Source organism: Cricetulus griseus, chromosome 3, assembly GCF_003668045.3.
Source record: "Cricetulus griseus strain 17A/GY chromosome 3, alternate assembly CriGri-PICRH-1.0, whole genome shotgun sequence".
Lineage (NCBI taxonomy): Eukaryota > Metazoa > Chordata > Mammalia > Rodentia > Cricetidae > Cricetulus > Cricetulus griseus.
This window is the reverse complement of record NC_048596.1, coordinates 214,240,840-214,256,391: the sequence shown is the minus strand read 5'-3', so window position 1 is coordinate 214,256,391 and position 15,552 is coordinate 214,240,840. Positions and strand designations below refer to the sequence as shown.

At 41.5% G+C, this 15,552-nt stretch overlaps 1 protein-coding gene across 3 annotated transcripts in view; it reads left to right on the top strand.

The window, feature by feature from the left end:
* Armc3 (armadillo repeat containing 3) overlaps positions 1 to 15,552 on the top strand; it is an 81,909-nt gene that overhangs the window by 34,733 nt on the left and 31,624 nt on the right. For all 3 annotated transcript variants that reach the window (XM_035441477.1, XM_035441479.1, XM_035441478.1), the window contains exons 8-9: positions 1,937 to 2,089; positions 2,189 to 2,294. In XM_035441477.1, the coding sequence (XP_035297368.1) occupies positions 1,937 to 2,089; positions 2,189 to 2,294 (259 nt within the window). The remainder of the gene's footprint in view (positions 1 to 1,936; positions 2,090 to 2,188; positions 2,295 to 15,552) is intronic.

The window sequence follows — 15,552 nt, the reverse complement described above, 5'->3', positions numbered from 1 at the left end:
TTCAAGCAACAATTTTGAGCTTGGAAGTTGATCTTTTCACATTAATTACTACTGTATCTTGTCAGATTTTCCTGATAGATTCCATGCTGGGTGTTCTGTTTAGGATTTGATTCAGCGCAGTCAAGGAAAGCTTAATGATACAATGAAATCTTTTTTTTTTTATGTGGTCAGTATCTGGAAAAAAATCTCCAGCATGCTTTTAAACTAATAAGGACTTTGTATATTTAAAAGTATCTTAGAAGCCACATGCTTTGGATGTTATTAACTAAAGCTTTTTAATGAAACACCACCGTTCTCACGAGCCTGAACGCCTGTGGGAGGACAGAAGCACAGGATTGAGGGGCTCCCAGGACCAGGCTCCTGACTGGTTACCTTACCTGCCTGGCCAGTTGCTTGGGACCACATCTGGGGATGGAGAATATGTGAGGAAATCATTGTCAGAGAGGAAAAGAAAGCAGAGCTTAACTTATCAATGGAGATCCCCATTAGTGTTTGTTTCTGATTATATTTCTGAGGGAAAAATAATTCAAACACGTCTAAGTAATTAATTAGTTGCATGTACAGACTGTAATCTAAAGTACTGTCAGTGTTTGGGGTAGCAGATCCTTCCCGGTCGTTCATGTTCTCAGACTGCAGGGCCATACAGTTTTGTACACTGGCCGTAAGAACTGACTTTATCAAGAGTATGTTTTTCAGGCTTTACAATGATAATGGATGGAGAATCAAATCTGCAGCCAAAGTTTTTAAGGAAATAAAATGTAACTTAGCAGGGAATTATTTCTCAGCTGCCTCCCCCGTCCCCAGTCTCTGGAGCTGTTGATGCCAGTTTTTCAGACTCTTAACTAGTAGTAAAATTTAGAATTAGATAGACCATGAAATTTTTTAAATTTTAGAATGAAGAGAACACAAAAATAACCTTACTATGCTAAATTTAATGCTCTGGTATGATGTTCCAATTTAGTTTGGCAAGATATTTCCTTCAGGATATTATGAGATTGGCATTTATTAAAAAAGAAAAAGAAGCTAGGACAAGAGAAAAATGTTTAAATGATAGAGACAAACAAAAATCACTTTGGGTTTCTGGCTGGAGAAGTCTCCATGGCAGAGAGGTTGCTTAGTGGTCAAGGTTCCTAAGGTTCTGCCTGAGCATATCTCTCTCCTCTCTCTCTCTCTCTCTCTCTCTCTCTCTCTCTCTCTCTCTCTCTCTCTCTCTCACACACACACACACACACACACTCAAATATTGATTTGGAATTTAGTATTTTACAAGGGGTGAATACCATGATGTACACATAAAGAAGTATTTTCAAAAACAAAATTATTCTAGCATTGTTCTGTATTATGTCTGTGATGATTCCAGTGATTTCTGTAGCCTTTGCTATTTGAGCATGTCCAATTATTTGAGGAAAAGACACTTGAAGGTTTTGAAGGATGCTGAGGAGAGGCAAGATCATACATCACTACTCATTTCTCTTTCCTCCGCCCCTCTGCCCTTCTCCTGGAGTCTTGAGTATCCAGTTCTCTGATCTGTACATTGTAGGCAATCTTTATATTGGGTTTGATATTTAAAAGAATATCAGGTACTTGGGCCTCCGTGTTTAGTTCGGGGAGAGGCTGTTTTAACACCGAGAGCTGAATCGACTCGTGGTGAGTACCAAGTCCTGAACCACTAGTTCTGAATGTGTGCATCTTACCACACAATGCTCCCTACCACAGTGCCACGACACAGCAGATGGGGGAATATGGAATAAATGTGGCACCCAGAATTCCCCTTGTGTCCCGGCTGTGCTCTGCAGATGAACTAGGTGCACATTCTGTTTAGTTTAGGCTTGAACATTTAAAGTTAGCAAATGTGCTTATATTTCTGTTAAGTGGTAAGTAGCAATACAGTTTTTACAAGAAAAATTCTGACTTGCTTTTCCTTGGTTTATGAAAGCTGAAAATAGAAAAATTTTTCATGAACAAGAGGTTGAAAAATGCCTGGTGGCCCTCCTGGGGTCTGATAGTGATGGAACCAAGATTGCTGCTTCCCAAGCTATTTCAGCCATGAGTGAGAACTCCAGCAGCAAAGACTTTTTCAACACCCAGGGTGAGTAAATCAGGGAGCCGAGCACCATTTTTGAAAGCTACTGCTCTCCGGGCTGTGTGGAAGGGTTTGGACTCAGGGTTTACACTCGTTTCTCCACAGGGATTCCACAGATAGTTCAGTTGCTCAGAAGTGACAATGAGGAGGTGAGGGAGGCAGCTGCCCTGGCCCTGGCCAACCTGACCACCAGCAGCTCTGCAAATGCCAAGTAAGTGCAGGGATGTCACTGGTCCAGGGCACCCTGACTATGACATTTGGCTTTTAAGTTGATTCATAGTTTTTTAGGTAATCTGTCTTTTGTTATTCTTCAGGGTCTCTTGTGAAAGTAGTTACCTGATTGCCCTATTTCCCCCCAAAATTTGAGACTATTGGATTTTGTTGAGAAACTTCAAACCATTATACCCAGTTGGCAACTAAGACTTTGTGTGTGTGTACCTGTTCCTCTGTGGTGTGTGTGTGTGTGTGTGTGTGTGTGTGTGTGTGTGTGTGTGTGTGTGTGTACATGCTCGTGTATACAGATGCATAGAGTCCAGGTATCATTATCACATTCACTTTGTTTTACTCAATTTGTACTATTTTATGTGTACTGGTATCTTGTCTGTTTGTATATCTGTGCACCATGTGAATACCCAGTGCACACAGAGGCCAGAAGAGGAAATCAGATCCCCTGGAACTGGAGTTATAGATACTTGTGAACAGCCATGTAGGTGCTGAAAATCAAGCCTGGATCCTTTGAAAGAACAGCCAGTGTTCTTAACCACTGTGCCATCTCTCAAGTCCCAGTGCCCCCCCCTCCTTTTAGACAGTCTCCCACTGAGCCTGAAGCTCACCAATTCGGCAAGCCTAGCAAGCCAGTGAGCTCCAGGTCATCCTTGTTCCTTTTCCCCATCACTGGGATTACAGGTGTGTGCAGCCATGCCTGGCACTTTCCATAGGCGATAGGATTCAGACTCAGAACCTCATACTCCTTCAGTAAGTACTGTAGCCCCTCTGGATAACTCATACAATTTTTACTTCCTATGCAAATGAAAGTAAGCCATGATAGAGACATTCTTGACAACATTACTTAAAATGATAAATTTTAAAGAGTTTAAAGATCCATTTTGAAAGGATGTAAACATGAGACAACAGGAGCATTTTAAAAGTGAACTAAAGGCTATGAACATGAAAGAAGGCAGGGTGTGTGTGTGTGTGTGTGTGTGTGTGTGTGTGTATGGTGATTTAGGAACACCATGGAATGTGTTTTGTAATCATTTTTAAAAACTCATTTTCTAAGTAGTCCTTCACTAATGAAATGAAGGCTCTGGGGTCTTAGCTGAATTTCCAGGGCTCACCCATGTGTAAATAGCTAAGTCGGAAACTGAACCCACTCTGTCTGACTCCAAAGGCCAGGCACCTTCCTCCATAGAAGGTAACACAGCCTTGCAAGATGGAAATTTCCTGAACTCTGCTTTCATAAATAAGATAATCCTTTCCCTCCATGTATCTTACTTCGTATGCAAACTGACCATCATTTCTTATCCGTATGTGTGTGTGTGTGTGTGTGTGTGTGTGTGAGAGAGAGAGAGAGAGAGAGAGAGAGAGAGAGAGAGAGAGAGAGATTCTGGCTAAGATCCCCCTTTCTAACTTGAAGCATATGCCCCTCTTCCCCTTGCATAGACTTCTTGGCCTTTCTTCCCCTTTCTCTACTCCCATGCAAGCATTTTAGAAGTTGTTAGCTGAATGACTAAAACCTAACTATGCCCTTCGAAAGCCCAACAAAACAAAGGATGTTCCTCTGTCAGAGGCAGTAGGAATTGCTTCCCAAGCCAGGGTCATCACCATCCCCACCAAAGTGCTGGCTCTTTTGGATGCCTCTCACATGGTGAGCACTGATTTGAAGACAGCAGCCCTACCATCTCAGAAAGTTTTATCAACAACATTAAAATCTCTCTGTTGTCCACTTGGATTTGCATATTATTTAATATACTCTTAACAGGCCTTTGGAGAGTACATATGCATGCCTTGATATGAGTCTGATCTCTATGATTTCACAGCTCTGTATAAACCTGAAGCAGTTACAAGGCAGCTAGTGCACTAAAGGGCTTGTCTACTACAACCCTCTTCCTCTGTGTAATTTAAGCTAAGGCCAGATTTTCTCAGGAGTGCCCTCCATTCCTTCAACCTTTTCTCACTTGTATTTGGTAAGGGGTTATTGGTGTTCTTTGAGAGATATCTGTATAGTTTTACGTTTGTTTTTGTTGTTTAATTAAGCTAAAAATATTTTTGAAAGCAAACATTTTTTAAAATTGATTTATTTACCATTATAAGTCTATGAGTGTTTTGCCTGCACATATGTGTGCATAGCCACATTCATGACTGGTACCCTCAAAAGAGGGCTTTGGACCCCTAAGATTGGAGTTGTTGGTGGCTGTGAGATACTGTGTGGGTGCTGGGAACCATACCATGGTCCTCTGCAAGAGTAACTAGTGTTTTAACTGCTGACCAACTCCCCAGCCCTAAAGTCAATATTTTTTTAGGGTGTGTCAGTATTGGTATATTTATGCCAGATGTTGAAAACTGGAGTCAGAAAAGATCCCATAGTCAACTAAAAGCAGAGGAGCCAGCCTGGCCAAAGTGGAGATCCTTCTAGAATGCTAATAACTCAACAATTATAAAGTCAAATCCAGCAGAAGTGACAGCAAATGTGATTGATTATTTTTAATAGAAAATGTTTTCTCCTTTGACTGTATTTAAACACCAGTTAGCACAAACCTGGCTTTTCTGGGGTCCACAGAATTTCCTTTTGGAAGCAAGCTATATCACCAAGACTCTCCCAGCATGAGCCATCTACAGCTGGGGTGGCTGCATTTGTGTTTTTTTGATTGCTTTCTGGAGCTCACCGAGAAGGAAAGAGGCAAAGCCAGAGCTGACTCCAGGTGCATTTGAGAGCTGTAGGAACACCTACACATTTCTAACCTAATTTGTAACAAGGCACTGTAATCACCACAGATTCTGTGGGTATGTCTTGAGTTGTCCTGTCTCCTATAGTCACATCCTGGTGTGCCTAAAATGAATTTCTAATTCTTTTTTAAAATAATAGTTTTTACTTATTCTTAAATTTTTCACACCCTACTTAAAATGTACCCTGACCATATCCACCCCCACTGTATCCACTTCCTTCCAGGACAGCACCCTCACCCACATCTCCTTCCCAGTTTCCACTGTCTATTCACTGAGTCACATTAGTGCTGCCCATAAGAGGATGTGTGTGGGGTTACCCACTGGGGCATGGGCAACCTACCAAAGACCACCCTCCCCATGGAAAAGTGACTTATTCTCCCTTCCCTATCAGCCACGCACTGTTCCTCAGCTAGTGCCTCAGAAGCCCCTTCTTCCTCGTGCTAGAATTCCTAATCAGCATGACTTTGGTCAGATAACCACACCCACTGTGGGTTCACATGTCTGCACATATCATATCCAGAGGATAGTATTTCATACCCCCTTTCCCATTCTCCAGCTCTTATATACTTTCTGTGCCTTCTTATGAGATGTTCCTTGAGTCTTGGGTGGGGTAGCTATCTCATCTAGGGCTGAGCACTCACAGTTATTTGCTCTCATATGTGGGGCATCTTCTGGAGTTAGGAGCTTATTATGCAACCTGAGTGATATATGGGTAAAACAAAAGTATCAACTAAACTAAACCAAGCCAAACCAGAAAAGGAAAAGAGGGAGAAGAAGGAGAAGAGGATGGAGAAGGAGAAAGAGGAAGAGGAGGAGGAGGAAGAGGGGGAGGAGGAGAAGAAGAAGAAAAGAAAAAGAAGAAGAGAAGAGAGGAGGAGGAGGAGGAGGAGGAGGAGGAGGAGGAGGAGGAGGAGGAGGAGGAAAAGATAGCCAGGAAAACTATACTTTGAGGTGACCATTTTTTGCAAAAGTGACAAATGCATTTTCATTCAAATTTTTATGACCTAAAAATGGAATTTTACAACCTATCTAAAAATCAATTTCTCATCTAATATACCAGATGTCAGGCTACCGTGTTTCTTGTTTCTCACATGAAAACACATTCACCAGTAACAACGATGTGTAGATGGGAGACTTTCTCAGCAGCATTAGCAAAGAAATACCAAGCCCATCCAGGCCCTTTTGTGGAAGGTTTTCAGGGTTAGTGTTTTAATCAGCACCGGGGTGCTATCTGTTAAGTGGTCTCTATGAATGTGGCTTCATGGACACTTAAACTGGACCTTTCATGCTTTCATGTCTTCAGTTTGTAACAAGTTTGAATGAAGACTCTAAACTGCTTCCTTACTCCCCTTTTGACTGTATACCCTGCTACTGAGGCCATGTGGGGGAGGGGCTAGAGGGAGGGCGGGGAAGGTGAGAGCCTTCACTGAGTGCATATTGTGGGGCAATGGTCTCTGGGGGGGGGGGGTTCCAAGGTTTCTCTGGACCTTTTGTTGAAGACTGCATTCATTCACCTTCAGTCTCTGCATGGACTGACTCCATAACTTCCTCCCTGCCAAAATCCCCTTGAGGTCCCTGCCATTCTGTGAATCAGAAGCCTGGGTGCCAGGTAACTAACCTTCTCCAATTTTATATGAAAGCCCTAAAGGAGGTTGTGCTTCTCGAGTATGTGCTCCAACTTCTCAGTGGTCCTTTCTAGCCTACCTGCCAAGAGCTATATGAGACTGTAGCTTACTTCACTAACTGGCTTACAAATTAACATTGTCGCAGAAGACAACCAGGCGTAAAATAGGCCATAAAATATGTTCTGGAAGTCCTTTCCAGTTCCAGAAGTATTTTGCCAGGAGCATCTTGAACTGACAGTCCTCTTGACTAGAATGTTTTTCTAGAAAGCCAAGTCACCGTTCAGATCACCTTGGGAAAGCAGTCTATCTGCTATTGCCACAGTGTTGCCTGCCCGAATTAGCTTACTGTCTCCCATCTTGTGTGGCTAAACTCTTAGCTACATTGCTATTTATAGTCTGTCTCCCACTACCACCAGGTCTGTGGAGGGAGCAGATTTTCTCTTTATATGTTTATCTAGAACAACACTGTCCCACAGATAAATAGGGGTGGGAGAGGAGAGGAGATGAGAGATGAGAGAGAGAGAGAGAGAGAGAGAGAGAGAGAGAGAGAGAGAGAGAGAGAGAGAGAGAGAGAGAGAGAGAGAGAGAGAGAGAGAGAGAGAGAGAGAGGAGGGAGAGAGAGAGAGAGAATGAACCCAAAGGGAATATGGGAAAGCTTAGTGTGATGTGTGGGAAATGGGAAATCTGGAGAGGAGCAGTCTGGAAGCCTCAGTAAACCAGGGCTGCTGGAGGACCCGAAGAAGAGAAAACCCCACTGAAAAGTATTTCTTTCACTAATGGAGAGGAAGTTCTAGACGGGGGATTGAGGAGCAATTTCCCTATCTCTAGAAAATCCTACCAAGATCTCCAAGTTTGGATTTGCCATGGCAGTTGGACACTGGGGAAAACATGTGCTGCCTCCAACAGACTTGGGTCAGGTAAGCCTAAGGGAACATCCAGCTTGGAGTAGCAGTGGCTCCTAAGGAAGAGGAAGACGGCAAACTAGAAGAAATGACTGCAGAGGATTACTGGAGAATATCGAAAGGAGCAGCCAGCTCCTTTAACAGAGAAGCCTGGGATTTCTACAACCAGAATATGTGGACATGAAATACAAGATGTCACCATGGAAATGTACATGACCAATACCAGTCAGGGACTCACTTTGAAACTGGGATGTGGGTAGGTGTATAGAAAAAAAAAACACTTAAAAAAGAAAAAAATGAAAAATTTCAGATGATATTTGAACTCCTTTTTGTCTTTTCTTTTTGTAAAGATTAAGTGGAAAACTACTAATAAATTTGAGTCTGAAACTAGAAGTAATCTTTGTTTTATATACAAATTTCAAGACATTTGCTTGTTTTGCAGTGTTTCATGTGGTTCGTTTACAAAGGTAACATGATAAAGAAATCGTTACTGATATTTTTTAAAGAATCATGATTTTTTAGGCACAACTGTTAGCACATTAAAAGGGACAAAGTTACAGTCTCTTCAAAACTCTGAACAGTTATTCTCCTAACTTCATTCCCTAGTCTTTAACCAATCAGACTCCCAGGAACATTCTTCTAGAGAAAGTGGGTATTGTACTGAAAAGAAAACATTACTAGACTATTGACCAATAGTAAATTTAAATGAAATTATACTAGCTCCCCTCCTTTTCCTTATGAACATCCTATACCTGGTATTGCATTGCCAAAAGAGAATACAGACTTGGGTCTTACACACACACACACACACACACACACACACACACACACACACACACACACACACACACTTCCCCTCCAAATGTTATGTGCACTATCGAGTATTTGAACTAGCCCACTTGGCTTGAATGGACTTTGCTGCCTTCCCGAGTTTTCAGAGAACACAATTCGCTATCAAAGGAAGCCAGCATTTTGAACTCACTTCTCCTGGTTTTTGTTCCTAGTTCCCATGATTCCACCAGAACTTGAGGCAAATCCTAAGGAAGGTGATTTAAAATATAACCTACCACCTAAAATCTAAATATGCATATGGTTTTAAGTGTTCTGTTAGCTTTTTTTTTTTAAGGTTTGCCTTAAACGGGTGGTGGTGGTGGTGGCACACGCCTTTCATCCCAGCACTGGGGAGGCAGAGGCAGGGCGATCTCTGTAGGTTCAATGCCAGCTTGGTCTACAAAGCTACACAGAGAAAACCTGTATGGAAAAATAGCAAACAAAAAAAACAAACCAAAGGTTTGAGTTAAAACAGAGAGAGAGAGGTGGGGGGAGCCAAATGAGAATATAGCATTGTATAAAGACAAAAACTGAGAAGAGGCACTTTCTGAGGCTTCACTGGAACTGTTGTTACTAACTTGTTAGATCCAACTTGAGCTGGACTCACAGCAAGATTTCTCACCAGTGCAATTTCACAGCTTATTTTAAACATACAAGCAATGACTAGTGGCATCAAAAGCATACTTTAATTACGTAAATAGAAGGAAAGCAAGCACATGTTTTTCTAGTCTCTTGCTACATATGGTCTATAGATTTATTTATTGTAAATCTTGTTTAGTAATTTTGTGTTGTATAGGGGTGATTTTTAAAAGTATGACAGTTAAGTGCATGTTTAAAAACATAGTCATAGACATAAAAATGATATGACGGGCATTGGTTTGATGGACTTTTTTTTAAAATTTCAGTTTGACAAAGTTCATGGGTATTTTAGTAAAGACATTTAACTCTTCCTATATTGAGTTCTGGTTAATAACTCTTTTGGACCAAGTAAAGAAGATGTAGTGGTTATCTTAATAAACAGCAAAATGCCCATAGTTTGCCTACGTGTAAATGTTAAGTTGTCTGTGTATCTTGATACAATAAAATCACATAGAAACTAGTTATGCTACCTACATTTCCATTGTTTTACTTAAGTGTATGACCAACCACTCACTCTCTTGTGCATGCTAGCTTTGTGTCTGTGGATATATGTGCTTCTGTGAAAGTTATTGCCTGTTTAAAGAGCTCTTTACCGCTGAGAAAACTGAAAAAGCTGCCTCCAAATGTAACATCACTTGGATCACAGAGCCACCTTGAAGTCAATGGTGGCTCCCTCTAAAAGCCTTCTCTCCTTACTTTCCATCCTTTCTTTTCTGCAGAATAAAGGTTAAGGAATAAGAAGCAAAGGACAGGAATCAGAGTACTTATTTGGAGGGTGGTGAAGGCAAGGAGTGCCAGGGTCACCTGTTAGAAGTGAAAGGAGAAAGAAGTTGCTTTAAATGCAGAAATAAAATGGGAGAGGTGAAAACAAGCCCAGTTAGAAGAGTGGATGAAAACGGAGATGAAGAAGCAGTAGAGAAGGCATGTGAATAGGTAGCCCCTGGTTAACTTGGCACAGCTCCCCTTTCTCGGTATGCTGCTAATCAAGTTGACAGTCCTCTGTGTGTAATGATTTTTGGAAATGAGAAGCTATTAATTTTTGGACGTAGGAAATAACTTCAGTTGAATTTCATGTTTTATTTACTCTGTACTTTTCTACCCAATTAATCATTTCAAATTATTAAATAATGTATGCCATTGCAGAGAGAATGATTTGCGGTTGATGTCCTTCTTAGTAGCTGGTCCTATATGTGATAAGAATATTTTAAACAATTTATAACGTCACTGCCATCTGTTGGATCTGATCAGAATTAGTTTTTGAAATTGTCCCCGAGAAAGGATTCAGCATCCTTTATTTCCATTCACACTGCTAACTAAATGTACATATTGATAAACCATGGCAAGATTTGAAAGTAAGTATAAATATTGGTTGGGCATTTTAAAAACAATACACTTTTTAAAAAAAGATACAAGTTTAGCAAATAGCAGTGAATAAATATAGACTTTAGTACCTAAAGGAAAGTGAAAACTGGTAACTAAGGCTCAACTCTTCACAGATAACAGTGTGTTCAACCATGCTGACCTTGATTCCTGGTAGCCACCCCACCTTTCCTCCTTGAAGATAGTTCTAAAGACCCTAGGGTTTTAAAGACCCCTTCCTCCCTGTGAAATTTTCAGCTTTCTGTATGGCTTCTCCATTACCCACAAGAGCAGCAACCTAAGAAAATTTTGAATTGTAGCATATAAATTGGTCACTTAAAAATAATAATAAATTGATTAATTGTTGGGCCACCTCAGGCCTTCACAATAGTAGAGACAGGTCTCTAGGGACTGCTCTACTTTTGTGACCTCTGGCCAAGACCACAAGAGCTGAAGATGAGTAAGAGGCAGACCCACGGGGCTCCACACAGAGAGAGCGTGCCCCAGGTTACATGTGTGCCTGAGTGCTTTGTTAATTTTCAAATAGCTCCAACTGTATATCTGTGTCAATATGAATGACAGGTCATTTTGTAGTATTGGTAAAATTTCTCTTGACTAATATAGAAACAAAGAAAATAATCCTTACCCATTAAATAAAGCTGGGCAAAGGCAGGTCATACCTTAATGTCCATGAAAATAAAAGTATCATGTCTAAGAAAACCATAAAATTTGTGGAGAAAATTTTTAAATGCATTCCCAGTGTAGATTTTTATGTACTATTGCAAAAATCTGTACCACAGGCATGTCTCACTCAAGAACAAGCCAAGGACTCACTTAGTGACCGTGCTATGTGACAGTCCTGTTACATACATAGTCAGGGATGGTCGGAGCTGAAGTGGGGATTATCTCTGGCCCGTGCAGAGAGAGAGAGAGAGAGAGAGAGAGAGAGAGAGAGAGAGAGAGAGAGAGAGAGAGAGAGAGAGAGAGAGAGAATGTGTTTAAGGTTAAAAAATATCACCACCCAATTAAATAAAGCTGGGGATGGGGCTGATAATATAATATGGTGTGTTTATTTGTTTTATCATTTCTTTGTATGTCTTAACTTGCAGATGTGGGACTGATTATCCCTAGAGTCGCCGATATTTTATTGTAGAATAATGGCTGTAACAGAGTAAGGGATGACTGGTTATTTTGAAGACAAGAATACAACAAAACACGTCTGTTAAAAGTGGCCATACGCCACGCCTTCCCTTCTCCCTCGGCATCTCTTTCAGGGAGGGACGCCACACACCCTTCCGAGATGGCTGCAGTTGTGTGCTATGGTCCTTTGAGAATTACGGCCAGACCCACTTCTCAGCAACACTCTGATTCACTTAGGATAAATAATCTCGGGACTCAAAACACTTAAAGAAACATTGGCCATCGAAATGACCCACGAAAGATGCAAACTCAGCGCATAGGTTTGATGTATGGGTCGGACCTAAAGCCCAAGCTTCGCCGTTATTGTCTTTGTCGGGTAGGGTTTTTCTTAAGAAATTGGTTTTCCGAGTGATTTCCCTTCACCCAGGGCGGCAGGAACCACGTCTTCCCACTGCCCCCTAGTGGCGGCTCAGGAGAGAGTTGGGGGAGGGGCAAAAATGGACGGCATGCTCTGTTTTAATGAAACACACACTAATTTAATTTGAAACACTCTGGTGAGCCTAAAATAATATTTTTGGAACATTATTAAAAGATTGTGATCTGGAATGCATTTCATTGTGATAGTATTTTACTGCTAAGTGCACGACTAGCAGATGTTTGTGTCTGTCTTTGTCCTTTTCTGAGGTGTAGTCATTTCAAAATGTTTTGACACCTTTTTTTTTTTTTTTCCTAGCAGTGGCTGAATATCTGCCGTGCTGTGTTATCACAGGGACAAACGCAGCACGTTTGAGCAATAGACACTAATGAATCCCATTGTAATAGAAAAGATTATTTTAAAATTTTTGTGTAAATTTGTTGTAAAATTCTAGAAGCTTGGCAGTCTCCCAATAGAAGTGACAGGCAACATAAATTGAGCTGGTTAGTAGGGCTGGTTTTGTTTGAAGAAATGATCCTTTTTTAAAAACTAAGGATGATATTTCAAAGAGCTTGGTACTTTAGAAGTCCTCTAAGAGGCCCTGAGATTGTTCAGTAGGTACAGGCACATGTCAGTAAGCCCGATGTCCTGAGCTGGATGCCCAGGTCCTACCTAGCAGTAGGAGAGATATGACTTTCAGGGGTTTCCCTCTGACCTGTACATGCATACCATGGTGCAGACACAGGTTTGCAATAAGTAAGTAAGAAAATTTCTTTGTATTTAAGTGATAAAATAGTAAGTATCTTCATGATAGGTTTATGAATTATTCCTGTATTCCTTCCTTCCAAATTTACTGAGTGGCTGTTTCTTGCGTCCACCCTTAGCTCCTCTATTCCTGTCCACGTTGGTGGTAGAATCTTGTCATCACTTCGTTTATATTGGCTGGGAAAGAAAAAATCATACAGTAGTTAAAAGGCACCTTGAATGAAAACCTGAGTTTTCAATAAAACTGCTTGATTCCCTGGGCCTACTTTGTGTCATCGGATGCTTGCCAGACCTTGACAAACAGTTTGAATTTGATTAGCTACGAGTTTTGTGAGGCTCAGTGAATCTCATAAAATGTTCAATTAGAAAATTATCTGCGTGGCTTTTATTACCTACAGAGCAGGGCTGATATTTGCATAACATTTTAAAGTTGCTGGTACTCTCTGGTTTCCGGCATTACTGATTTCCACAGGAAATTATCAAACAGATTGGATATCCTTGGATTATTTCTCTTTTAATTTGAAGTCTATTTAAACCTATACGTTAGTTTGTATTCACCCTTGACTTTTCATATTAATCATTCCCCGAGGTTTTTCTTCACTTGGGAATAGGCCCCTACTGCCGATTAATTGTACCTCCATGAAAAAGGCTCAGACCCCATTGTGGAGAAGCGGTTTCTATTGTAGTCCCACAGGTTCATTTTGGCTATCTGGCTGAAAAGTTGTCTGAAAGTGAAGGGGTCAACCTCACATGCAAATGGTGAAATATGGTCTTATTTTCCTGTGACCCACAAAAATCCTCCTGCTCGTGTCTAATAGATGGGAGATTCTGTTGCTGTTGGTAACCAGCTGTAATGGGCAGGGGTTTAGCTAAGCACCCCAGTGGATTATATCTTTGGATTCCACCCCCGTCTTCTGTGTGAAGGACTGTCCTTGTCATTGTCATGGGCAATTGTTCATGAGCAAACAGAGGCATGGTCCTTCCCCAGGTTATCAGAGGTAGGCAGGACACTCACACTGACACAACATCCTGTCCCTGGCCTGCATCTCTGTGGATCTGGAGCTCTTCTCCCCCACCCTTGCAGCTTGTCTCCCACACATCTGTTGCTCAGCAAATGTGGGAGGCTCTTGTTCTCCATGCAGAACTTAGTCTGTAACTCTAACCCCTTCCTTTCCTTTTTCTTTGCTTCTCCCCTCCATCTCCCCTCCCCCCCCAACTCCTCTCTTCTTCCCATCCATCTTCTCTGCCTCTCCTCATCTCTCATTCCTTGAACAACAAAGTGAAGCAAACAGACCCTACATTTGCTTTTCTTGGAGAGGGAGGGCAGTCCCAGAAAATATTGTTTTCTGAAAATATGGTAACGCATGAAATAATGATATCTGGACATGATGGTGCATGGCTGTAATCCCAGCACCTGGGAGGTGGGGACAGGGTTATCAGGAGTGTGAGGTCATCTTTGACTATGTAGTGAGTTGGAGGCTTGCCTAGGCTATAGGAAACAAGGCTTCCAGAAAACAAACAGATAAAACAAATACTTTAATGATAAATGTGAAGAAAGAACAGGTTAAAAGCCACACTGTTGGGATTTTAATCCTGTGCATATTGTTAACCCCTTCACAAACACTTTCTGTCTGCCTGAATTGTTTCTCAGCCAGGAAATAATAGCCGGACTGTAGATTGCCCACTGGCTTGGACCTCTGAGCCACTTGTAGTTTGGCAGGTGTCTTGGTTCTTCCAGTCATCTCCTTCTCTTCAGAAATTAATTCCAATAGGGGCTTGAGGGGCCTGCCTGTCTCTGACATTTTGTCCTTTATCCAAAAATGCATCTTTGGGCTTAGGATCCTACTCTAATAACATCACCACTTTCTCCCAGTACTTTCTGTGTAGGGTGCTGCTCTAGCTGTAGAGAAGCAGTGGTGACAGAGAAAAAGGCCCTGGGGACCTGCACTCCTCCAGCTTGATATCAACTCACAACTATCATTTTGAAACAGCACATGGATAGTAGCCCAGGTCATCCCAATGCTCCTGTGATAGCTTCCCAAGTGCCAGGATTACAAGCAAGCATCAGCACACCAGTCATCTTTAAATATTAATTTCAAAAGTGACAGAGGTGTGGGTGAAACAAAATATCACAATGTCATAAAGAGACAAACCCTCCTGGGGTCTTAAGATGGGCCCCGGGGACTTGTATGGAGCTAATAGAGGAAGAGGAACATAGCTCAGTGCTGGAGATTTACATTTTTTTTCAGTCACACTAGAGCATTCAGTGTCCTTATTAAGAAAATAAAATGATATCTTTAATTACCATGGTATGCTGTTCTGTGTCGTTTACAGATATCACAGACTAATTTCCAGGGGAAACAGAGACATTTGATAACTGCAAAAGCCATTTATTCTGAGCAGCCAAGCACCTTGGCCATCATTCCTATTTTATTAGGAGACAAGGCAACCATGTAAAATGAAGAGAGTTGTTCTCTCCCCATGGCAGGTAGTTAATTACTGGCAGAGCAGCCTGGCTTTTGAAACCAAGGCTGGTGAACACGTAGGGAAGTGAAGAAGGGTGATGGAATAGATAAGTCAATAAAGACCCCTCGTCATTCTGAGTAAGAAAATTACATCTGATTCCCTTGGACTTTGATTGACTGCCTCCAAATATGTAACAAAAACAACTTGGGCTGTCTGTGGAAGTGCTGGGCTAGCACGCTTGAACCTATGATTTCGTAATTCTTCATGGAATTATGCAAAGAACAGGTGAACATAGTTCTTCATAGATTGCACGGAAACCACAATGTCAGAGATGCTGTAAGAAAAGAACATTCTTGACGCCCCAGAGCAACACCCAAGACA